We start from the raw sequence: 23,776 nt of genomic DNA, 5'->3' as shown, positions 1-23,776 counted from the left end.
TAAATTCAAATTGTGACTCAGTTTAAATATTAATAATACTTTATTGCTTGTTAAAATATGTTTTGTGTAAAATTTCAAAAAAAAACATTCATCAAAAACATGACAAAAGTTGGTCAAAAAGAGGTAAATTTCTTATTCTAATGGTTTGTGAGGTTAAAGGATTACAGTGAAAATAACTGGTTTTACGATTTTGGTCCAATGTGTTCCTTGAGAAGGTGGGAGATGAATAAAGTTGATTATTCATAATGAAAAAAGTCCGGTTAATGGTGACCACTGAGAAGGAATCAAAATATCACATTTAAAATGAATCAGTTAGGAAATTACATTGAAAATCGGAATCTCTAATGGACAAGTTGAAGTTGAATACAAAAACTAGAGGTAATTGGACGTTAATCACAGCTGTCGATTTGGTTTATCACTTTAAGATCAGTCCATTTAGGGTCCATTATCTGAACTTGAAAATCGTACTCTCGGATCAATTATTTTAACCCATGTAGGTGGACCATTTCGTACTGATACCAATGTATCGACTTTTTTGACTGCATTGTTTATATTGATACGTTGGATTGTACTGTTTATCTTATCAGTGAAGTACAAATAATTTGAAAATATGTCCATTGATATAAGTTCATCTATGAAGGGTAAAGATTCATACAAAATGATACGATTGGTTCCATCATATCCGACCGATTCCAACGTGCCATATAAGCCATCAATCCAATAGACTTTGGTGTTTTCAGTGTCAATGGCTAAACCAACTGGACGCAAGATGTTCGTTTCAACTATTTTCTCGGTTCTAGGTTCGCCACTTATATCGATTTGCTCGATGAAATTAGATCTATTTGGACCAACACCAACATTTGTCCAGAAGATGAACTGTTTTTTTACATCGATAGTGATAGATCCAAGTCTATCATAAGAAGGATCCAAAGTACGGTAAATTTTAGTTTGCTGTTCAGTCGGAGTTAGAAAAATAGTTGAATAAGTGTCTTGAAGAATCAAAGTAATTGCTCGTTTTGTTATTTAAAACATACATTTATGAAAGATTCTATATACAGTTCATCTGATCTGATTCCATAGTCATCAACCCAAATTAAGACGTTATTCTCCCAATCATAAACAAATCCATGAATTTGATGTGTCCCATTAATAGATACTTGATGCTTCAAGATTTCCAATCCGCCAATTTTTCTTAAGCCTTTAAAAAGCTAATGGTCTTAACTTTTTTCAAAATTCAACCTAAATTCAATTTTCTTTTATCAAGTTAAAGGTTACTTACTTGGCCAAAATGTTGTCCAATATATCTTGTTTTTACTTGTATCTAACCAAATTAAAATATCGTAGTTATTTACGTAATGAAAAGCACTTATTCCACTCAAATCAAATCGAATTGCCTTGTTTGCATGTATTTTTGATTCATTTTTTGGTACAATAGTCTCGTACAAGGCATTCAGTGAGGAAAAGACGACCGAAGGTACTTTTTCATTCTTATATTTACATGCTACATGAATATTTCCAAAATCCCATTGACCACAGGCAGATGGACTTTGGTCAGGGTCGTATGACTGAATACAGTCATCATTCCCGCAAATAAAATCTGAACTTAAAATTTGCAGCCTACTATCACACATAAGCTCATCTGATCCATCATCACAATCATTGATTCCATCACAAACCAAATGCGGTTTAATACACAACCTTTTCGAGTGGCAACTAAACTCATCGGCGTGACAATTCACAGTTGGCCAGGGATTCTCTACTGAAGGTTCAGGGGTAACATCTTCAAATATCTTTGGATCACCTTCTGTTGAAGTTGGCACCAAAACGTCGTAAGAGGTTTGAGATTGAACTGTAGATTCAGTAGGGCTGGTACTAGTTAATATTTCAGGTAACCTGATCGAATCTGGGCTAAGCATATGAGTAACGTCTTCAGTAGATGAATTGCTGTATATCTCAAGATTTTTTACGGTTGTCTCAGTGGGAAAAGTTGTGGAGGTCATTGCACGATTGTCATTATAAATAGTACAAATCCCTTCATAACATTTACAAAAATAACGATGCACAAATTGCGAGCGAGGCTCTTGTGTTAACTTATCGTTAACAGCTTCAGGAGGAGACTCATTGCTTCTGCCAGCATCTCCAAATATCTGTGTATTTTCCTCTGGTGCCTTGTCAGTGGTAAACGGTGGATAAGTTGGCCAGTGATTCACTGATGGTCTAGTGGTATCATCATTTGGAGAAACCAATTCACCAGAAACTTCAAATGTCTTTTGAACTCCTTCTGGTGTCGCAGTGAGATAAGGTGGAGTCGTGTCAAAAAGTTTAGGAAGTTCAGTGGACCAATTAACTTTGTAAGTTCTGTTAACGGTGATAACTCTAGAATAATCGAATGGAGGTGGAGTGTAATATTCGCCAGTAGAAGATGTCATCTCTTCTGGTGGCTCAGTGGTGGAAGCGACAGGCTCTGGTCCAGTCCACCAGAACCGAAAAGCATGGGAACGATTGATGGATAAAACAATGACCAAGAATGTTACTAAACAATGGTTAATAGTGACAAATGATGAATAACGTTTACTCGATGTGTTTTGTCCTTTCATGGCGATTGGTGTTATTAGACACTTTTAAATATTGATTTGTCGTTAAAAAGCTACAGATTTTGTATTTTAAGCTCAATTCATCTTTTTTATCATCAAATGAATAAGATTGTATTGAAAGAGTTTTCAAGACAAAATCTACAGCAGTTTGGAATAAACTCTTCAAAGTGAGTGTTTATCAACTTTGATTGGTAAGCAAAATTACTTTAATCACTGCACTCCCTTTGTTTGGAGCCGTCAATTATCCAATGACAGTTATGTGTCTACGAATGTCAGCATTTTTCAGTTCTTTATCAGATCCATCAAACGATACATATAATATAAAAATATAATACAGCTTACATATTTGGAAGCAAACTATCATTTTCTTGGTTTTCTAGCTTCTTTTTCTTCTTCGGTTGAACATCTTTGCGATGCGCTCGCTTCTTGCTGTGCTTTCTTTCGACTTCGGGATTATCACTTAAATATGAAGAAAATTTTTTATTAAATTATGGCAAACTGGGGTTTGATGCACCTAAATTACTTACTTTTCATCAGATAATTTTGTAAATATAACCCCTTCAATCCTCTCCTTCTTTATTTAATTGCTTTGATTGGTTCTTATGACCATAGTGTCCTCTTGAAAAATGCAAATCATGATGAATTCCAATGTAATCAGAATTAAATATTAATAATAAAATGAGCTAGAAAAAACAACATAAAACTTGACTCGTTATAGTCTCCTTCTGAAAATATTATATATTGTATTTTTCTGATTTGGTCATTTTTCGAAAACCAAAAGCGCAGCAAAATGACATACAAAAGCCCCACAATCATCATTATTTCTTTGTCGAGGTATTCATTTCACGATTTTGTATATAAAAGGCACTATCAAACCATCCTTGCCAAGTCCTGTTGTTAAAATCGACTTTATGTAAGAATAAACTAGCGCATAAAATGTTTAGCTTTTTAAAGTTAAAATTCTGTCGCTCGGAAACTCATGTTTTGATTCTCTCTGTCTGAAGTTTCAAGATTAAAACCTTCAATCTTTAAACTTTATCTATGTAAATATACAAATTGCATTCTTCAAGAGCAACATAATATCCTGTCCATCGATCATCTTGACACCAGCTTGATGTTCCCTCATACTTCTTACTACGATACCAAAAGTATCTCCATTTTTTGGTCTGAAAAAAGACAAATGAGATAATTTATTTAGAATTAAAGATAAAAATATTAACAAATTGAAAAATAAATCTCACCTTTCACTCGCGTAGCTAAAAAACTTCATCATTTGCAGCAAAAATTGAGAAATTGGCAACAAAATATAACATTTATTAGAAACTTAAGCAATTACGGATTCAACCTTTCCCATCGAGCTAAATATCCATCCGTTATCAGTTTTCTGAATACAGAAGTCCGAACTTGATTGAAAAATCATGTTTCATCGATTTTCATAAAGTGTTTGTCAAACGCCTTGATGATTAGCTTATCATCAGACTCTCCAGCTAGAAATACCATGTGGTAACGTTGCTTTGTCTTGTCACACATATTTGTTGTTGTCATATTTTCGACTTGGTATCCTTGTGATTGTATATTCTGGATTGTTTACCCCCGTTGATGTAAACAGGAGATTCGGTAATTTATTAAGAATTGTAGTTTTTGCACATTGTCCTGCAATTGAATATCACTTTTTTCCATTTCATACAAACTGTAAACAGATATAACAATTTGATAGCGAATGGGTAATAAGAAAGAACAAAAACATTTCAATACTTACCATTCAAAATTATCCAAATATCATTGGTGTTGAGGAAATATGGAAAATAAGCAAACGTCAGGTAATTCAATAATCATCATAACGTTATTCATCAGATTAATTGTTTCGTTATTCAAGGGCTCGCCGTACATCTTTGGCTAGAAATGAGGATCTTAATGGTATCTACAATTTGATGAGATTTTTAAGGCAAAGTGCAGTCATTATAACCAAATTCATTTCACCTTTTCTGTAAGAATACATCTTTACTGAAATTATTATGTTTCCGTTCAATTTTGGCCTTTTACTTGCACATTTCTTTGTGTGTGTCTCCATATTTGCATCAACTGTTGATCCCAATTTAGTTGATAACCTTAAACAAATTACTTTAAACATAACAATTCTACTTATAACCTATAAACTTTTGTTTTACCGAAAGCCTATGTAAGTTATATTCAAATCGCATTACATTGAATTGTAAGTTTCCTAGTTTTCTTCTGTTTTAGTTCAAATTTTTATTATTAATATTATTAATATACATGTAAATGTGGACCATGTAACAATTTACATACAATGTAATTATTGGACATGAGAAAAGTTAGTTGAAGAAAAAAACAAGTTTCTATTCGTGATTGTTTTTTAATCCTAGGACTATGAGCCGACTCTTGGTGCAAACAATTTGTAATGGACAATTAACTTTTTATAATCCAACAGGCTTTAACGAGATTGCCTCTTTCCACCAAATTTACCACTTTTACAAACATATCAGTAGTAAGTATACAGGCTGAAAGAGAAGGAGCCTCTCGACTCGTATATCACACCGCATTTTAGGGACTGGGTTAGGGGAAAGAAGGTAAAGAGAAAAGAAAAGGGATAAACTTATTTTTGTTTTATTGCTTTCTAACGATTGATGAAAGGTAGAGTTGTAAAACTTTTTGTCGAATGTTTTTCGCGTTTAAAATAGACGTTTTTGACAAAAAGTTCTACAACTTTACCTTTTAGTTTTGCAAAAGATACTGAAGAGAAAGAAGGCAAAGAAGGAAAAATTGAAAGGAATGGAAGACGAAAAGAAAGAAGCCCGATCAATATTGTTGTAGACGGAGTTCGAGTTGATACTGCCCTCGTTATCAGCATCGGTTTCGTCAGATTCGCCCCGTGAGTGTGAATCTAACGAAATAATTCTTACGCAACAACCGTATTGTTACTTCTTGAAGTAAAAAAGTGTTGCATACAGCCTTCATAAGCCGACCTTATATTGATGACTTGGATGGTTATGATCGTAATGATAATGATGATGATGGAAAGGGTAATAATGGAAATTTTGATGAAAATAATGATGTCAAAGTTTACACTGCCCTCGTTGACTCAGCATTCGTTGTAGGGGATGAGTATGGAGAAGCGTTATACTCTTCTGTCTCCTAAACCGCTATTTCTTTAGCTTCACACTAACGGAGCGAATCTTACGAAACCGATGCTGATAACGAGGGCAGTATCAACTCGAACTACAACTACAACAATTTTGATCGGGCTATCAAACGCCGAAGATTGTCGTAGACGTAGTTTTTTACAATCGTTTATGATAATAATGATAATAAAAGTTTTATGAAAAACAAAAAAGTTTGCCTTATTTTCTCTCTCTTCGTCTTTCTTTTCTTTCTCTTGATCTTTCTCTTCTTTCAATCCGTCTTCCTTTTCTTTCATTTTATCCTTCTTTGCCTTCTTTGCTTTCTTTGCCTTCTTTCTCTTTTCTTTTTTCATCTTATTTACCTTTACCTTTACCTTCTTCATTCGCTTCATTTTCTTTGCCTTCTTCATCTTTTGCAAAACTGAAAGGTAAAGTTGTAGAACTTTTTGTTAAAAACGTTTATTTTAAATGCGAAAAACATTCGATAAAAAGTTTTACAACCTTACCTTTTAGTTATAAGGCAATAAAAAATAATAAGTTTTTCCCATATTTTTCTCTTTAGCTTCTCTCGCTGTTTCTTTTTTTCTCTTCTTTCCCTTATAAGCTCTTCCTCTTTCAGCCTGTATATCATATCTACTACTCATATCATCATCAAATCAACCAAATCGTAACTCTCCAAAGAGACTATCTCAAAATTGTGTACCAAATTTTCGACCACTTTGACTGTGGCTTTCTTGCCACCACATTTTTATAAGATTGTCCACCACCCGAATCTAGCACATGCACTATTTACCGCCATCATATTTGAAAAGTGTCAACGATTTGTTGGATTTGGGCGGTGGACAATTTTGTTGAGAAAAGTCTCTATAAGTGAGGATGTGGTTGATTCGGTGGATGTGTTAGATTTGTGGACAGTAAGGTGAAAAAGATGGTGAATGAGGTGTAAAAAAGGTTAAACACTTTGATTAGTTTTATCATTTGCATAATTTCAATTCCTTTGTATCTTCGCTCTTTTACACCATTTACATCATTCCTTTAAATTGCGTTTATTTTCTATTATTTAAGCACAACATTGATACAATATAATAGATTAAACATTCAATCACTATTTATAACAAGCAATTACTACTAATTACCTTTAACAAATTACTATTAATTATCCTTTTGTCTTTTAATGCTTTCCATCATCATTTATCCCATGAACAGTGGTAAAAGAAGTATGGCCAACACAGAGAAGGAATGATTACTATTTACCAATTTGATTTCAATGAAAATAATTGATAGCTGATTGGAACTGCAAACAAACAATTCAACTGCGTTATTTTGCTTGAACACACAAATCACTAATTTCCCATTAAAGATCACCAATAAATTGATGTTAAACTAATTCAAGATGATGTAAAAAAACCTTTAATTGCTCCTGATTAAAGTAGGATGAAATTAAAGTTGAACAATGGTCACTTCGATTATTGTTTATTTCACTTTACCTTACCATGTAAAATGTATTACTTTTTGTTTGTAAACCTTAGCCCGTAACCCTATTAACCCGAGAGCCAGAAAGAGCGGATAACTTAGACTCAATTATTTACCTGTAACTGTTTTTTATTTAAAACATTACCAAGTTATGCATCATCTTTAATTATTTATCATTAAACCAGAATACCTTTTTGGTTTCTCAATGTAATTCAATCGACTATTTTTAAACAGCCGCTCTTTCATTATGAATCATCTTAAATTTGTTTCCACTGAATACAATAAATTCAATCCATATTTATGACTCAAATTTTTCATGAAACAAAACATTGTCACCGAGAAAAACTAAAACTTTATATAAAATGTGATTCTACAGCTGAACAAAATGAAATCTAACAAGTAAGTAACTTGTAAGTTTAATTGAAGGATATAGGATTTTATTGAATTTTTTTCAAGGAAAAGAGTGAAGCAAGTTGAGAGTAGGTTACGATCGGCATAAAAAACACAAATTTGTGAGTATTCATCCCTTGGTGAAACATTTATAGATATTGCAGCCTCAGTCGCATGTGGAAGTAAAACGGTGCCTACATAAATGTTAGGAAACGAGTGAATGCTCTGGCAGTTGTTGAATATAACAATTATAGTTATTAAATAATACAAATATAAACTAAGGATTGCTTGACTTTAATTTTCGAATCGACAGACATTTTAGGTTAATTTCAATGAAAGAAACGCAATATTGAATAAGAAACAAATTATCATTCAAATTGAAATGAAATGAAAGATTTGAAGAGCTTCTAAGCTTTATTATTAAGTTGTTCCATTAGAAACCGGCTATTTTTGAACATTAATAACTTTTCAACCAGAGATCGCTCAGACTTTTATTATATACTGTTTCGTAGCTTATATACTCTAGATTCAATATATTTTTTTGTAAAAATTTTATCACTATAATTTTTTAAGACAAACAGGTTTTTTCCTTAACTTATGTAAATCAGAGAGTTTTTGCGTAAATTTGCTTGCTTTTATGACTGGTTTTCTGATTAAGTTCATAATCATCTACCGAAATCGATTCACTTCGATGCTTTTAGAGTAGCGCAAGTCCAAAAAGTAATGTGCAAAATGAAATATGGCAGCCGCGACGGCTAAGATGAGCGAAATCGTCGCACTGTTGACTAACCGACTAAGCTTATGCGTGTGGGTCGATTAGGGGAAATGTTCGCCAAATCAATTCATTGAAGTTCATGGATGATTTCCAATCGCACTAGAATTCTATCCATGATCGTGCAAAAGTGTGAGAAAAATGAATTGCGAAGCATGAAAATTCGAGAAAATCGAAACGGCATGATCTAAGTACTGATTGAATAAAAGATGAAGTTTTATCGTGTAAAATAAAACTTAGACCTTAGGCTTGAATTCACAAAATAACCCACCCTCATAAGAAGAACGTTCATAAAATAAAAAAATAGGGGGCCGGTTTCTAATGGAACAACTTAATATATTAACAAACTAAACCAACTGGACGCAAGATGTTCGTTTCAACTATTTTTTAAGTTCTAGGTTCACCACTTATATCGAGTCGCTCAATGTACACAGGAAAATCAAAAGGTCTGTTTGGATCGGCACCAATATTCGTCCAAAAGATGCATTGTTTCTTGACATCGATAGTGATGGCTCCAGGTCTATCATAAGAAGGATCCAAAGTACGGTAAAGTTTAGGCTGCTGTTCAATTGAAGTAAGAAAATAGTTTAATTAAATTTATCGAAGAATCAAATCAACTGCTCGATTTAATACCGGTACTTAAAACATACGTCATTCTCAAAGAAATTTTTCAAAAATATTTTTGACCTGACTCCATAGTCATCAATCCAAATTAAAGCGATAATAATTCATTCCCTCATAATTGTACATGATTTTTTGCATTAAGACCAGAATCACTCCTACTCCTTGCTTCTGGGATAAGTTCATTTTTTAATTTCATTTTTCTTTAGATAAGTTTCCTCCATGTCTCTTGCAATGATAAATTCATTTGAGCAATAAATTCCATTTTTAATTAGTCTCTTAAATACATGAATCAAATTCCTTTGAACAGGGAAAAGAAAGGTCATTACAATTTAAATGAAGAAATTCGGACACTTTTATACTTCGATAATTCTAAAGGGTGGAACAAAAGTAGGGCCACAAACTTTGAGATTTAATAATTAGATAATAAAAACAGGCAATTCGATGGATTTTAAACGAATGATATTGCTGAAATCAAGCTACAAGTTGGTTATTTAATTATTGAAAATGGCCCATCTCTCGATACTTTACGTAATTTTTTCTTCAAGTCGACCATAAGATTTTTGCCGGAGCTTTCGGCAATTTTTTTCGATATATTAGTCCGTATTTTGGTGAAATCACACATTTGTCTAGGAGTTGTTGACCTTTTCGAATATTCGGCTAAACATAAAGCTCAAAATTTAGGCAAGATAAACCGATCACTAATTTGTGACCCTACTTTTGCTTCACCCTTTAGAATGGGAGGAAAGTTCGTATATTGTACTCTCGGGTCAATTATTTTAACCCATGTAGGTGGGCCATTAGGTACAGATACCAAAGTATCAACTTTACTGACTGCATTGTTTATATTGATACGATGGATTTTATTAATACTTCGCCGCGCATCAGTGAAGTACAAATAATTTGAAAATATGTCCATTGATATAACTTCAGACGTTGTGTACAAATCTTCATACAAAATGGTACGATTGGTTCCATCATATCCAACCGAGTTTACCGTACCTCCGAAACCATCAATCCAATAGACTTTGGTGTTTTTAGTGTCAATGGCTAAGCCAACCGGGTATAGATCCCAATGTTCGAACTCGCCTTTGACTATTTTTTCGGTTTTCGGTTCACCACTTATATCGATTCGCTCGATGAACTTAGGAGTAGCAAGTTGAACTTCTGGATCGACAGGAATATTCATCCAAAAGATGCACTGTTTCTTCACATCGATAGTGATTGCTCCAGGTTTTTCATAAGAAGGATCCAAAGTACGCAGAAGTTTAGGTTGCTGTTCAATTGGCTTGAGAAAATAATCAAATTAAATTTCTTAAAGAATCAAATTAATTGCTCTTTTTAATAATTAAAACTTACTTGTGTCTTACGGAACATTTTAAGCAAATTTTGTGATCTGATTCCATAGTCATCAATCCAGAATATAACTTTGTTCAACGAATCATAAACAAATACATGAATTTTATGTGTCCCATTAACAGCTACTTGACGCTCATGGATTTTCATCTCATTTAATCCTTTAAAAAGGTAACAATCTTAATTTAACTGGAAATTCAACCTGAATTCAATTTTCTTGTATCAAGTTAAATGTTTCTTACCTGAAAAAACGTTAAATCGTGCCACAAATATCTTATTTTCACTCTTATCTAACCAAATTACAGCATTGTTGAAACTATCGTAATCAAAAGCACTTATTCCACTCAAATTCAATTGACGCATCTTGTTTACATGTATTTTTGAACGATCTTCTGGTAAAATAGTCTGATGCAAGGTATTCAGTGTTGAAAAGACGATCAAAGGTACATTTGTCCAGTGATTTCTACATTCTGGATAAATTATGAGATTTTGCAAGACGTATCTGTATGGGTTAAAGTCCCATAATTTATTCACACAGGTTATATTAATATAATATTCACAGGTAATATTGTTAACAACAGCACATAGAGGTGGGATTGGGTATCGTTTGTATGATCGAGGGCATTCGCCTTTGTTACAACCTAAATGGTCAGGAAAAATACCTGCTATTGCACATGGAAGCTCATCTGATTTGTCATCACAATCATCGACTCCATCACAAAGCGAATCCGTTTTAATACACAACCTTTTCGAGTTGCAACTAAACTCATCGGCATCACAAATCACAGTTGGCCGAGCATCCTCTTCTGATGACCAGAAAGGCACCCAATCCCAAAAACCATGGGAATAATTGACACATGAAATAACGATCAAAAATGTTAATAAACAATGGTTAAAGTTGACACATAATGAATAACTTTTCCATGATTTGTTTTGTCCTTTCATGGTGATTGATGTTATTAGACACTTTTAAATATTGATCTGTCGTTGAAAAGCTACAGATTTTGTTTTAAGCTCAATTCAGCTTTTTTATCACCAAATGAATAAGATTGTATTGAAAGAGTTTTCAAGACAAAATCTGCAACAATTTGGAATAAACTCTTCAATGTGAGTGTTTATCAACTTTGATTGGTAAGCAAAATTACTTTAATCACGCCATTTCGTTTGTTCGGAGCCGTCAATAATCTTATGACAGTAATAAGTATACGAATGTCAGCATTTTTCAGTCTTTTATCAGATATTGACTCGTTTAAGAAATCTATTTTTCCATCAAACTGAAGGCTCACATGATATTTCATTCTCATTTTTTTATATCAAAATAATGATGTTATTACAGTTTTCATGTCAAAATTTGTATCATTTGGTCAACAATCATTGATTTAACTTACACTTTACTGTATTACCTAGTCTAATTGAAGAAAATTCTGCTATTCAAAGCAAAATTAATCGTTTAATCAAGCTGATATTCAGCAATACAATAATTCTCAGACAATTTCGTCTTCTAATCATGATGAACCCATCAGCTAATCAACCCTAATAAATAAATGATCAAAAAAGTGTCAAACATTGATATACACAATGATTAAAAAACCTTGTGTCTCTGTTCATAGATGACACTAGCTCTTCATACAAAATCTTGACTCTCGGTTTTTTCAGTTCAATCAAATATAAACGAGTCGTTAATTAATAACCTTAAACTTTGATTCAATTTTTGAGTCAAAATCATTTATCTTTACTTATGTTTTAAATTTCAATCCTGTCAAGTCAACGACTCCTTTCTAGCTGTTAATGTACAGTAAAAGTAAATTCAAATTGTGATTTATTAAAATATGTTTTGTGTAAAATTTCAAAAAAAACATTCATCAAAAAACATGACAAAAGTTAGTCAAAAAAGAGGTAAATTTCTTATTCTAAGGGTTTGTAAGGTTAAAGGATTACAGTGAAAATAACATCGGTTAACTGGTTTTACGATTTTGATCCAATCTCATCACTTTTATCTTTACAGTCAATATCTTCATCACAACGGAATGACTTATCAATGCAAGTACCATCGTCACACCTAAACTCCTTTTCTGAACATTCATGACCACATTCTTTTTCGTCTGATCCATCAGGACAATCTGTAATACCATTACATTTTAATGATTTATCGATGAAACTTGGAAGGTGGATCCGAGACTTTACAGTTTCGTCCGATTTGTCACCGCAATCATCTTCTGAATCACAAAGCCAATTTTTGGGAATACATTTACCATTTGTACATTTAAATAACTTTTCATCACATCCATGATGCAAACATTTTTTATCGGAACCATCTTTACAATCAGGTGTTCCATCACATTTCTTCGAAACTGAAAACGAAGAATTCCCCCCAGAACATTGACATAGGGTTAACTATTTTAATCCATGTAGGTGGCCCATTAGGTACAGATATCAATGTATCAACTTTTTTGACTGCACTGTTTATATTGATACGTTGGATTGTACTGTTTATCTTATCAGTGAAGTACAAATAATTTGAAAATATGTCCATTGATATAAGTTCATTTATGTAAGGCAAATATTCACGCAAAATGATACGATTGGTTCCATCATATCCGATCGAATTCAACGTACTATGGAAATTTAAACCATCCATCCAATAGACTTTTTTCTGTCTAGTGTCGATGGCTAAGCCAACTGGACGAACGATGTTCGTTTCAACTATTTTCTTGGTTTTAGGTTCACCCCTTATATCTATTCGCTCGATGTACGGTAAATTAATAGATCTTTCTAAACCGTCACCAGTATTCATCCAAAAGATTAAACGTTTCTTGACATCGATAGTGATGGCTTCAGGATAATCTTTATCAAGATCCAAAGTACGGTAAAGTTTAGGTTGCTGTTCAGTTGGAGTAAGAAAATAGTAAAATTAGATTTCTTAAAAAATCAAATTACCTGCTCGTTACAATAATCAAAACATACCTCCATCTCATAATACAATCTTTTTGAGCTGATTCCATAGTCATCAATCCAGATTATAGCTTGGTTCTTCCAATCATAAGCGAATCCATGAATCATATTATATGTGTTAATATGTGTCACATTAACAGCCACTCGACGCTCATGGATTTCAACTTTATCAGCTGAAAGGCATTTAAAAAGGTAATGGTCTTAACTTAATTCAAAATTCAGGCTAAATTCAATTTTCATTTACCAAGTTAAAGGTTACTTACTCTGAACGAATTTCCCCCAAAATATATTGTATCCACTCTCATCTAGCCAAATAAAAAGATCGTCGCAATTATCGTAATCAAAAGCACTTATTTCAGTCAAATTTATTTGTTGAAGTGTCTCGTTTACTTGTATTTTTGAACGATCTACTGGTAACCTAGTCTCATACAATCCATCCAATGTGGAAAAGGCGATCAAAGGTTTTTTTATGTTATGTCTACATGCATATTTTCTAACCAGATGGGAAAAATTATGTTACAAAATGTTCATTCTTTGTTTAATTGACTAATAATTGATCAATATTTTCAAAGTTGACCTTTATTGATAGCCAGGAATCAGAGGATCTTGCGTATGTAAAATAATCCTTTCTAATCCGCCTCGTTCGTTTTAAATTGGAGATTAGCCATGAGACTTTCAAAATAACTAGCATTGAATTTTTTGAGCTTACTTTTGATTCTTTTGATTAATTTCTCGGAATTCTGAGCGACAAATCGACCTAGATTAACTTAATTATTTAATTGACTCTTAAAGTTGAAATTTGTGTTAGTTCAGGAACTTCATACCTTTAGAACGCCCTGCAGTTAGAGTTAAGAAAATTATTGGAAATTCTTGTTGAATAATTTCAGCATTTGCGATCAGTTCAAAAAATCGTAAATTTTGAATAACTTTTGAATTATATTACGGTTTAACCTCACAAGAGATGCATGGTTGGTGCTACGACAATCTTGATTTTTTTTGGGCTTAAAATATTCTAATGGGTCAGATATGACCCTTTGTAAAGCCTTTCGTTTCGGAAATTCTCCAATTCATAGTTACAGGGTGTCAAAGTTGTTTTTACGTAGGTTAATATGCTTAATGCCAGTAATGTCGATCTATGATAAAATGGTGAAATATGTTTTTTAACAAATCCATATTGCTTTCAATAGCTTCAACTATGCAAAATGGATACTTTGACACCCTGTAACTTTGAAACGGAGAATTTCCGAAACGAAAGGCTTTACAAAGGGTCATATCTGACCCATTAGAATATTTTAAGCCCAAAAAAGTTCAAGATTGTCGTAGGACCAACCATGCATCCCTTGTCAGATTTAAATCAAGTATTGACTTGATTTTGATCATTATTTCCTGAAAATTTCAGTCTTCTAGCTACAAAACTTAATAGAAGTTTAAATCAAAATATTTGTAACATAATTTTTCCTCACAGCTTAGAATCAGAATCCACAATTTGAGCACAGCGACTTGCCAATGCTTTATTTTTGTATGACAGAGGACATTCGCTATTCATACAATCTGGAGCTGATTCATTCATTGAAGCAGTTGTTACTTTTGGTGTTGTTGTTACATTTGGACATGGACGCTCATTTGATGCATCACAATTATTGATTCTACAAATGTACGATGTCGATGTATCACAAATCAAGTTCGGTCTAAAGCACAACCTTTTAAAGTCTGCTGACCAAAGCAAAAAACCATGGGAATAATTGACACATGAAATAACGATCAAAAATGTTAGTAAACAATGATTTATGGTGACACATGATGAATAACGTTTCCATGATTTGCTTTCTTCTTTCATGGTGATTGATGTTATTAGACACTGTTAAATATTGATTTGTCGTTGAAAAGCTACAGATTTTTCATTTTAAGTTCATTTTTATAACCAAATGAATAAGATTGCATTGAAAGAGTTTTCGAGACATAATCTACAACCAATTGGAATAAACTCTTCAATGTGAGTGTTTATCAACGTTGATTGGTAAGCAAAATTACTTTAATCACTGCATTCCCTTTGTTCGGAGCCGTCAATTATTCAATGACAGTAATATGTATACGAATGTCAGCATTTTTCAGTCTTCTATCAGATATTGACGCGTTTAAGAAATCTATCTTAGGCTCTACATGAGATTTCATTTTCATTTTGTGTATCAAATCAATGTTAAGGTTTATTTCTACAAGAATCGGGGGGAAGAAATATAAGATTACCTTAAGATTAAGATGAAAATGATGATAACGTTTTCCTCAGTTTTGGTAGAAATGAACCTTAATACCCTTTATTTTAGTTTTTATGTCGAGATTAAAATCATTCGGTCAACAATTATTGATTTAACTTATTCACTGATCTAATTGACGAAAATTTAATCATCTATACATTTATACAATATATAAAGTGTTTGCGTCAAGATTGTGGTCGAACTGAGCGGGTTCTAAGAAAAAAAATTACACAGCGTGAAAGCCCTCATTCAACCACAACGACGAAAAATAGGAAACCTGTCCTCAGAATTTCATGACCTCTGAGAAATTCATGAAAATAGAGACTGGGGGAAAAAAGTAGGATCCGTATTCAATAACGGATGAGAGAGGGGGAAAAACTTTTTTGTTATTTAGGTTGATGGTTGATTGTTGATTTTATATAAAAATTTGTCATCTGACAAGGGAACCACGCGAAGTGGTACTCACCGATTTTTATGTTCTATAGCTCATTCGAAAGAGCTCGTCGAGTAGATAAAAAGTGTTAATTATTAGCTGCCCATACGCACTTTTGAAAAAGTTACAGGGCTTCCTATCGAAAATTTAAGGCCGCGAATGATTAAATAAAACGCTGAAAAAATATTCGATTTTGATTTTTTCAATCAAATTTTTTTTCTTAAATGAAAATTTAATCTTTTATCTTTCATTTGGTACTACGAACGTAGTTTTGCGACGCATAGATCGCGTGCAAATCAATTTCGAAAAAACATCTATTAAAAAAATTGTTGAAAAATTGAGATTTTAACCATTTTTGTCTATGAAAAAATTGAGAAATTTGGATTTCTCAATGTTAATTTTCTCGTAGGATTCACAATTTTTTTAATAGATGTTTTTTCGAAATTGATTTGCACGCGATCTATGCGTCGCAAAACTACGTTCGTAGTACCAAATGAAAGATAAAAGATTAAATTTTCATTTAAGAAAAAAAATTTGATTGAAAAAATCAAAATCGAATATTTTTTCAGCGTTTTATTTAATCATTCGCGGCCTTAAATTTTCGATAGGAAGCCCTGTAACTTTTTCAAAAGTGCGTATGGGCAGCTAATAATTAACACTTTTTATCTATTCGACGAGCTCTTTCGAATGAGCTATAGAACATAAAAATCGGTGAGTACCACTTCGCGTGGTTCCCTTGTGAGTAAAGAGTTAAGAGGGGACCAGCTTTTTGCCACCACTTTTTTAGCTGTCGATACTTTGGTTTATCACTTTAAGATCAGTCAACTCTCAATGATTTTCATTTCTCTAATGATTTAACTCGACATCCAAGTGACCATTTTATATCAATCTTGGAAAACTTTACTATCGCTGATTAATTAACCAGAAAGCAGCCTTTATTAAAATTAGTCTTGGATTGGCTGATTTGGTTGGAAACACAAAACCACTTTCACTTAATTTAAGCTCATTTGAATGTCCAAAAAAGAAGAGGATCAACCTCGATGTCCAACGTTAATGATGAGTCTTCTAATTCATTCCATCATAACCATTGATTGAGACCAGAATCACTCCCAATGATTTCCTCTGGGATAAGTTTATCTCATTTAATTTCCTTTTCTCCAAATGCGATATCTCCATGCATCTTGCAACTTGTTAATCATGTCTCTTGCAAAGATCAATTTATTTGAACAAAAAATTTTATTTTTAATTAGTCTTTTGCATACATCGATCAAATCCCTTTGAACTGGACAGAGAAAGGTCATTATATAGAGTAAATTAGGGTCCATTAGCTGAACTTATATCATCTAAATCTTAAATCGCCGATCGTCGATACTTTTAGATCGGAAAATAAGTCGAAAATTGTACACTCGGATCAATTATTTTAACCCATGTAGGTGGCCCATTAGGTACAGATATCAATGTATCAACTTTTTTGACTGCATTGTTTATATTGATACGTTGGATTGTACTGTTTGCCTTATCAGTGAAGTACAAATAATTTGAAAATATGTCCATTGATATAAGTTCATCTATGAAGGGCAAAGATTCATACAAAGTGATACGATTGGTTCCATCATATCCGACCGATTCCAATGTACCATATAAACCATCAATCCAATAGACTTTGGTGTTTTTAGCATCAATGGCTAAACCAACTGGACGCAAGATGTTCGTTTCAACTATTTTTTGGGCTCTAGGTTCACCACTTATATCGATTCGCTCGATGTACACAGGAAAATCAAAAGGTCTGTTTGGATCGGCACCAATATTTGTCCAAAAGATGAAACGTTTCTTGACATCGATAGTGATAGATCCAGGTCTATCAAAAGAAGGATCCAAAGTACGGTAAAGTTTAGTTTTCTGTTCAATTGGAATAAGAAAAATAGTTGAATTAAATGTCTTAAAGAACCAAATTAACTGCTCGTTTTAATGAATAAAACATACATCCATCACAACGAAAAATTTCCGAATTTTTTTTGATCTGATTCCATAGTCATCAATCCAGATTGAAGCGACGTTCATCCAATCATAAACAAATCCATGAATTTTATGTGTCCCATTAACAGCCACTCGACGCTCATGGATTTCAATATTACCAATTTTGCTTGAGTCTTTAAATAAGTAGTCTTAGCTCAACTCAAAATTCAACTTTAATTCAATTTTCTTATATCAAGTTAAAGGTTACTTACTTTGCCAAAATTTTGCGATAAATATCTTGTTTTCACTCGTATCTAACCAAATCACAGCATCGTCAACATTTTCGTAATCAAAAGCTTTTATTCCAGTCTGATTTAGTTGAAGTGTCTTGTTTAAATGTATTTTTGAACGATCCTCTGGTAAACTAGTCTCATACAAGGCATTCAATGTGGAAAAGACGACCAAAGGTACATTTCCTTTGTGATGTCTACATGCTACATTTCTAGGATCCCATTCAGTACATTGAGGTGGACTTGGGTTACGTTTGTATGACCTAGGACATTCATCATTCACGCAAATTAAATCTGGACTAATAGTTTGAGTTGCACTTTCACATTCAAACTCATCTGATCCATCATCACAATCATTGATTCCATCACAAACCAAATGCGGTTTAATACACAACCTTTTCGAGTGGCAACTAAACTCATCGGCATCACAGTTTACAGTTGGCCAAACATTCTGTACTGATGACCAACCGGAGGCATAGTTTGGAGCAATTCCATCATCTACAGTTCTCAGACAATTATCCTCTGGTGTCTTGAGAGCGTCGTTATAGACTGGAAAAGTATCAAATTCAGTAAGCCGTGAAGATCTTTCATGAGGATACTGGACAGCTTTTTGTGAGCTTTTAGCTGACGTCTCACGAAGCAAAGTTGACTGGAACTTCTCTCGTGACGGCTTATTGGTAACATCTCGAGGAAGAAACTCTCTAGCAGCATCTTCAAATATCTCTTCTGGTGGCTCTTGGTGGTCTTTAGAAACTCTAGCCCTGAAACTAGGCTCCCAATGGCCGAAACCATGAGAATAATTGACACATGAAATAACGATCAAAAATGTTAGTAAACAATGATTTATGGTGACACATGATGAATAACGTTTCCATGATTTGTTTTGTCCTTTCATGGTGATTGATGTTATTAGACACTTTTAAATATTGATTTGTCGTTGAAAAGCTACAGATTTTGTATTTTAAGCTCGATTCATCTTTTTTTTATCACGAAATGAATAAGATTGTATTGAAAGAGTTTTCAAGACAAAATCTATAACTAATTGGAATAAATGCTTCAATGTGAGTGTTTATCAACTTTGATTGGTAAGCAAAATTACTTTAATCACTTCATTCCCTTTGTTCGACGGCGTAAATTATCTAATGACAGTAAAATGACAACGAATGTCAGCATTTTTCATATCTCCTTCAGGTAGTCCTTCGTTTAAGAAATCTATTTTTTGCCCTCAAACTACAGGATTTAGATGAGATTTCATCTTCATTTTGAATATCAAATCAATTATTTTATTTCAGATTCTCAAGATTTAAATCATTTGATCAACAATTATTGATTTAACTTATTCAACTGTATTATCTAATCTAATTGAAGAAAATTTTGTACTAGCTCTTCACACAAAATTTTGACTCTCGATTTTTTCTGTTCAATCAAAAGTAAACCAGTCAGTAGTTATTAAATGTCCTCTTCTGGACAAGTTGTCCACTCTGGACCACTTGTCCTCTTCTGGACCAACTAATCTCCTCTTTTGGACCAGATTTTTTATCAATTTTTATAATTAAGGGGTAAGGGAGCGTGGGAAACATTTTTTTCAACAAATTAAACCTTTATTTTCTGATAATTGAACTCAAATTTTTACGGAAAAGATAACAATTTTAATGGAGCTTTTCAGATACATTTTTTAAACAAATTAAAGCCCACGGCATCTTTCTTCCAACATGTCCGTTGGAACTTTTGAGAGACGTTTAAGCTCTTTGTGAGCATAAATAGCAAAAGAAAGGTCTGATTTATCCTTAATATCTAACATTTCTTTTAAGGCTGAATTTTCTTTGAAAAGTTTTTCTTTTTCCTTTGCCTCCTTATTCAAAGCTCGATCGAGGTCTTTTAACTCTTTTTTATACTTCTTTATTTCTTGGTAACCATTCTGGTCGATGCCGTTTTTTAGCATATTGTAGAGGACAGCTTTTAACACTGTTTTAATCTTATCTTTTTCACTTTCGTCATATGACGAATAAGTCTCCATCAATTCGAACATATCTTTAACTTTACCACCTAACGGGTAAAGACATTGAGTAGCAGCCCATTGTTTTTTCAACATGTGATCTTTGCCCATGAAGAAAGAAAGCACGTAAATATCAATAAATTGATGGACTGCAATTTCTTAAGAAACCAAGTATAGAGCCAGTGGAATGTAAGGGGTTATTTTTTCCCAAAAGGGAAGTTGAGTGACAACTTTTTTACCATTTTTCATGATTTCAAAAGAAGTCTTTGAATATTTCCTTATTGAAATATCATAGTGATGAACCTCTAATGGTCCCTCTTTGAAACTCTTGTAATAACCATAAATGTATTTAAATTCAGACGGCGTGAGTGATAAACCGAATGTTGATAATAAATTGTGAATCATCGCACGAATATCAAGTCGTTTGACTGTTTCACCATAACAAACTTTGAAGCAAATTGCTTCGTCTAGGATTTTAAAACTTTTCCAATTAGACATGTTTACTTTGTGATTGTTGTAAATAGAATGAATGGAATTGATAATTTACGGCCCCTTATATACTCATCGGCAGAACACGTTTCGTAAACTCGACAAGGGCGCCATCTATCTGTGAAAGCTCTTTAGCTCCTGTTAATATGATTGATCCTGTTTAATAATATATCAAGGTCAATCCATTCAATCTAATATATACAGCAGGGTAAATTTCAGGCTCATAATTTGCATCTTTTGATGATTCAACAAATTCATGAATGTTGAATGCAAATGGATAAAAGCTATGAGCTGTAATGTTAACTGTTTTAATAAAGTTAACATTGTTTGCAGGATAGAGCTCTTGAAGAATCGAACCGGCTGAAGTCACTTCTTTAAATCCAGTAGCAATTACTTTTCCTGATCCAAAAATTAGAAATACACCTTTTTTTTATGATTTGAGCATTGAATCTCTTTCTTCTTTTAGTATTGTCAATCTCTAATTTGAAAGGCCCGTTTATCTTCCATAAACATACAATATTAGCTATTGAATAATTAAGCGAGTTTGATGACATATTCACTTGTAGGTCGGTAGAAAGTACGTAAAAAAAGAACAATAATGATTATCAAGACTAGTAAAATCTTGATTATATTCTTATAAGTCTCAGGGTTCATCTTTAGAATGCCATGTTCAACTTAGTCTTATATACTCTATGTTGGTCCAGAAGAGGACATATAGTTGGTCCAGAAGCGGACAATTAGTTGGTCCAGAAGCGGACAATTAGTTGGTCCAGAAGAGGACATGAGTTGGTCCAGAAGCGGACAATTAGTTGGTCCAGAAGAGGACATGAGTTGGTTCAGAGTGGACAACTTGTCCAGAAGAGGACATTTAATAATTTACATCAGTCATTAATTAACAACCTTAAACTTTGATTCAATTTTTGAGTCAAACTCATTTATTTTTATAAAGTGTTTTGAATTTAAACCTTGTCAAGTCAACGACTCCTTTCTAGCTGTTAATGTACAGTAAAAGTAAATTCAAATTGTTTTTAGTTTGAATATAACAAGTGGAACCCCGATCGTATTTTTTCACTGATTACAATAAATTCAATCCATATTTAAAGACTCCAAACCATCGCCGATTTGAAAACTAGAAAATAAAATAAAATCTGGTTATACAGCTGGACAAATGAAATCTACGTTCGAACTTGGACGTTCGAATTCTTAATAAAAACCATTGTCAGAATAAGAAATCCAAAAGTTAAAATCTTTAGGTTTTGTCGATAAAATTCATTTTGGAATTTAAAAAGCCTTTCTTTGAGCACAACTGAAAATTTTCGTTCGGTTGAGAGTTGAATCCATTTGTCCAATCCTTTGTTGATTCCATTGTTGAAAATTTTGTCTGATGAACAACCATAGAAACTTTGATCTCTTTTGCACAGTTGAGGTGCCATATTGTCATTTAACTCTTTACTCGAAAGACAGTTTTACATATCCTTCAAACTCAACAATAAAACATCAACCTGAATACCCAAAAGTTTTTCCCCCAAAGTCAATAGTAAGAGATACGGATGCTGCATTTTTCCCCTACCCTGATTAAACGCTAATTCCTAAGCAACCTCAATTCTGAGAAAGCTCTGACTATTTTTTGCGATTATACAGGGTATTTACTATGTTCATGCACAAATTAGAATAAGCGCCTAACGAAGGGGTTAATTTTTTCGATGCAACAAGGTCGGCATATCTATTGTTCATGCTTTAGGCTATCTTTTGATGTAAATTAAAAATCAAAATTGTGAATCATGCCTAAATTAATTAGTGAAATCGTTGCAAGTAAGATTTTAGTTATTTTAGCCAAAAATTATTCATATTCAGTCAGAAAAAAACGTTTAATGTTCTAAAATATCAGTTTTTTCTCTGGATTTATATTGAATGTGGTCAATCGTAACGGAAAAACTCGAAAGTGCAAAGATAATCAAAAAAATTCGAGTAAAAACTAAATCAACTAAAAAGGAGGAAACGATAGATTTCAAAGTTGAGCAAAATTTTGATGTGCCGACTCGGTCAAAAATCGACTCAGAAATGGTCTTGTGAGTGTTTGATTCATGGAATTTTAGGTTCAAATAAATTCTCAAGAATACTGGAAGGGATATTGAAAAGGAAAAAGATATTCATTAAAGAGTATTATCTGAAAAAACTGATTAAATTTGTTCATAAACATAGTAAATGCCCTGTAGTTCAATCAAGGCTTTCATTCTAAGTAAAATTTTCGCTAGAACCCGTTTAATTTGGCCACAATCTTCCTGCAAAAATTTCATAGTTTGACTTTATATATTGTGTGTACAGAAAAATTCTTCCACTTCCACATTCTATTGCGTCTGATCCATCAGGACAATCTGTAATACAATAACACTGTAACATTTTATCGATACACTTATTACCAATGGAACAAGTAAACTGGGAAGGTGGACATGTGATTTTACGGCAATCATTTTTTGAATCACAAAGCCAATTTTGGGAATGCATTTACCATTTGCACATTCAAATGCATCAGTATCATAATCTTTACATCCTGTTTCATCGGAACCATCTTTACAATCAGGTGTTCAATCACATTTCCATGCAAGTGCAATACAAGAATCGTCACAAGTCAATTGTGAGTACCGATGCTTTGCAAACACATTTACGGATATTTCTGGAGGCTCAGTTGCATGTGGATGTAAAAAGTTTACAACTTCAATGTGAGGAAACGAGTGAATATTCATGAAGTTGTTGAATATAACAATTATAGTTATTAAATAATAAAATTTAAAACTAAAGATTTTTCGCTTTTAATTTTCAAATCAATAGAAATTTTAGGTTAACTTTAATGAAAGTACCGCAATGTTGAATGGAAACAAATTATCATTCAGTTCAGTCAAATTAGTTGAAATGAAATGAAAGATTTGAAGAGCTTCTAAGGTTTGTTACATTAATAGTTTGTTTAATCAATCTTCAGTTTAGCTGAACTTAGAAAGTTTAGAAAAGTTTAGAAACTTAGCTGAATAAGCAAGATTGTTAACTTTATTCAAATTACATTTAAT

At 32.8% G+C, this 23,776-nt stretch overlaps 4 protein-coding genes across 7 annotated transcripts; all 4 read right to left on the bottom strand.

Moving 5' to 3' along the window:
• Window positions 1-21: 21 nt before the first annotated feature.
• LOC107368216 (low-density lipoprotein receptor-related protein 1B-like) lies at window positions 22-2,772 on the bottom strand. Its single transcript, XM_015935994.3, has 3 exons — window positions 1,280-2,772; window positions 1,035-1,198; window positions 22-951 (listed from the first exon to the last, which is right to left on the bottom strand). Exons 1-3 carry the CDS (start codon window positions 2,595-2,597, stop codon window positions 436-438), a joined length of 1,998 nt encoding a protein of 665 aa, XP_015791480.2. The 5' UTR covers window positions 2,598-2,772; the 3' UTR covers window positions 22-435.
• A 6,464-nt stretch (window positions 2,773-9,236) lies between these two features.
• Window positions 9,237-11,428, bottom strand: LOC107368218 (low-density lipoprotein receptor-related protein 1B). 2 transcript variants are annotated; one of them, XM_015935999.3, is made up of 3 exons: window positions 10,589-11,428; window positions 10,350-10,525; window positions 9,237-10,278 (listed from the first exon to the last, which is right to left on the bottom strand). In XM_015935999.3, exons 1-3 carry the CDS (start codon window positions 11,289-11,291, stop codon window positions 9,664-9,666), a joined length of 1,494 nt encoding a protein of 497 aa, XP_015791485.2. In that variant the 5' UTR covers window positions 11,292-11,428; the 3' UTR covers window positions 9,237-9,663. The 2 variants fall into 2 exon arrangements, with proteins under 2 accessions (XP_015791485.2, XP_015791486.2); XM_015936000.3 differs by having other exon boundaries at window positions 10,350-10,507; window positions 10,589-11,425.
• A 720-nt stretch (window positions 11,429-12,148) lies between these two features.
• LOC107368225 (protein cueball) lies at window positions 12,149-15,262 on the bottom strand. Of its 2 annotated transcripts, none has more exons than XM_089266527.1 (4): window positions 14,762-15,262; window positions 13,562-13,716; window positions 13,311-13,471; window positions 12,149-13,227 (listed from the first exon to the last, which is right to left on the bottom strand). In XM_089266527.1, exons 1-4 carry the CDS (start codon window positions 15,133-15,135, stop codon window positions 12,682-12,684), a joined length of 1,236 nt encoding a protein of 411 aa, XP_089122653.1. In that variant the 5' UTR covers window positions 15,136-15,262; the 3' UTR covers window positions 12,149-12,681. The 2 variants fall into 2 exon arrangements, with proteins under 2 accessions (XP_089122653.1, XP_089122652.1); XM_089266526.1 differs by having other exon boundaries at window positions 13,562-13,791; window positions 14,762-15,259.
• A 1,938-nt stretch (window positions 15,263-17,200) lies between these two features.
• LOC107368181 (uncharacterized) lies at window positions 17,201-19,252 on the bottom strand. 2 transcript variants are annotated; one of them, XM_089266521.1, is made up of 3 exons: window positions 18,212-19,252; window positions 17,967-18,148; window positions 17,201-17,882 (listed from the first exon to the last, which is right to left on the bottom strand). In XM_089266521.1, exons 1-3 carry the CDS (start codon window positions 19,122-19,124, stop codon window positions 17,358-17,360), a joined length of 1,620 nt encoding a protein of 539 aa, XP_089122647.1. In that variant the 5' UTR covers window positions 19,125-19,252; the 3' UTR covers window positions 17,201-17,357. The 2 variants fall into 2 exon arrangements, with proteins under 2 accessions (XP_089122647.1, XP_089122648.1); XM_089266522.1 differs by having other exon boundaries at window positions 17,967-18,133; window positions 18,212-19,249.
• Between the last annotated feature and the right edge of the window lie 4,524 nt (window positions 19,253-23,776).

The sequence above is a fragment of the Tetranychus urticae genome, chromosome 1 (genome assembly GCF_039701765.1).
Source record: "Tetranychus urticae isolate SD_2017Ah chromosome 1, NJAU_TeUrti_SD_1.0, whole genome shotgun sequence".
In the NCBI taxonomy this organism is placed as follows: domain Eukaryota; kingdom Metazoa; phylum Arthropoda; class Arachnida; order Trombidiformes; family Tetranychidae; genus Tetranychus; species Tetranychus urticae.
The sequence above is the reverse complement of the archived record's forward strand: the minus strand, read 5'-3'. Positions and strand labels throughout refer to the sequence as shown.

Excerpts from the sequence above, each read along its gene's own strand:
- LOC107368216 (XM_015935994.3), bottom strand. The coding sequence starts at position 2,597 with ATGAAAGGACAAAACACATCGAGTAAACGTTATTCATCATTTGTCACT. Across the intron at positions 1,199-1,279 it reads TTGGACAACATTTTGGCCAA|GCTTAAGAAAAATTGGCGGA; the intron begins GTAAGTAACCTT and ends AGCTTTTTAAAG. Across the intron at positions 952-1,034 it reads ATATAGAATCTTTCATAAAT|CAAACTAAAATTTACCGTAC; the intron begins GTATGTTTTAAA and ends CCGACTGAACAG.
- LOC107368218 (XM_015935999.3), bottom strand. The coding sequence starts at position 11,291 with ATGAAAGGACAAAACAAATCATGGAAAAGTTATTCATTATGTGTCAAC. Across the intron at positions 10,526-10,588 it reads ACGATTTAACGTTTTTTCAG|ATTGTTACCTTTTTAAAGGA; the intron begins GTAAGAAACATT and ends AGTTAAATTAAG. Across the intron at positions 10,279-10,349 it reads AAATGTTCCGTAAGACACAA|CCAATTGAACAGCAACCTAA; the intron begins GTAAGTTTTAAT and ends TATTTTCTCAAG.
- LOC107368225 (XM_089266526.1), bottom strand. The coding sequence starts at position 15,135 with ATGAAAGAAGAAAGCAAATCATGGAAACGTTATTCATCATGTGTCACC. Across the intron at positions 13,792-14,761 it reads GTGGATTCTGATTCTAAGCT|AAAATATGCATGTAGACATA; the intron begins GTGAGGAAAAAT and ends CCATCTGGTTAG. Across the intron at positions 13,472-13,561 it reads TTGGGGGAAATTCGTTCAGA|CTGATAAAGTTGAAATCCAT; the intron begins GTAAGTAACCTT and ends AATGCCTTTCAG.
- LOC107368181 (XM_089266521.1), bottom strand. The coding sequence starts at position 19,124 with ATGAAAGGACAAAACAAATCATGGAAACGTTATTCATCATGTGTCACC. Across the intron at positions 18,149-18,211 it reads TATCGCAAAATTTTGGCAAA|ACTACTTATTTAAAGACTCA; the intron begins GTAAGTAACCTT and ends AGTTGAGCTAAG. Across the intron at positions 17,883-17,966 it reads AATTTTTCGTTGTGATGGAT|AAAACTAAACTTTACCGTAC; the intron begins GTATGTTTTATT and ends CCAATTGAACAG.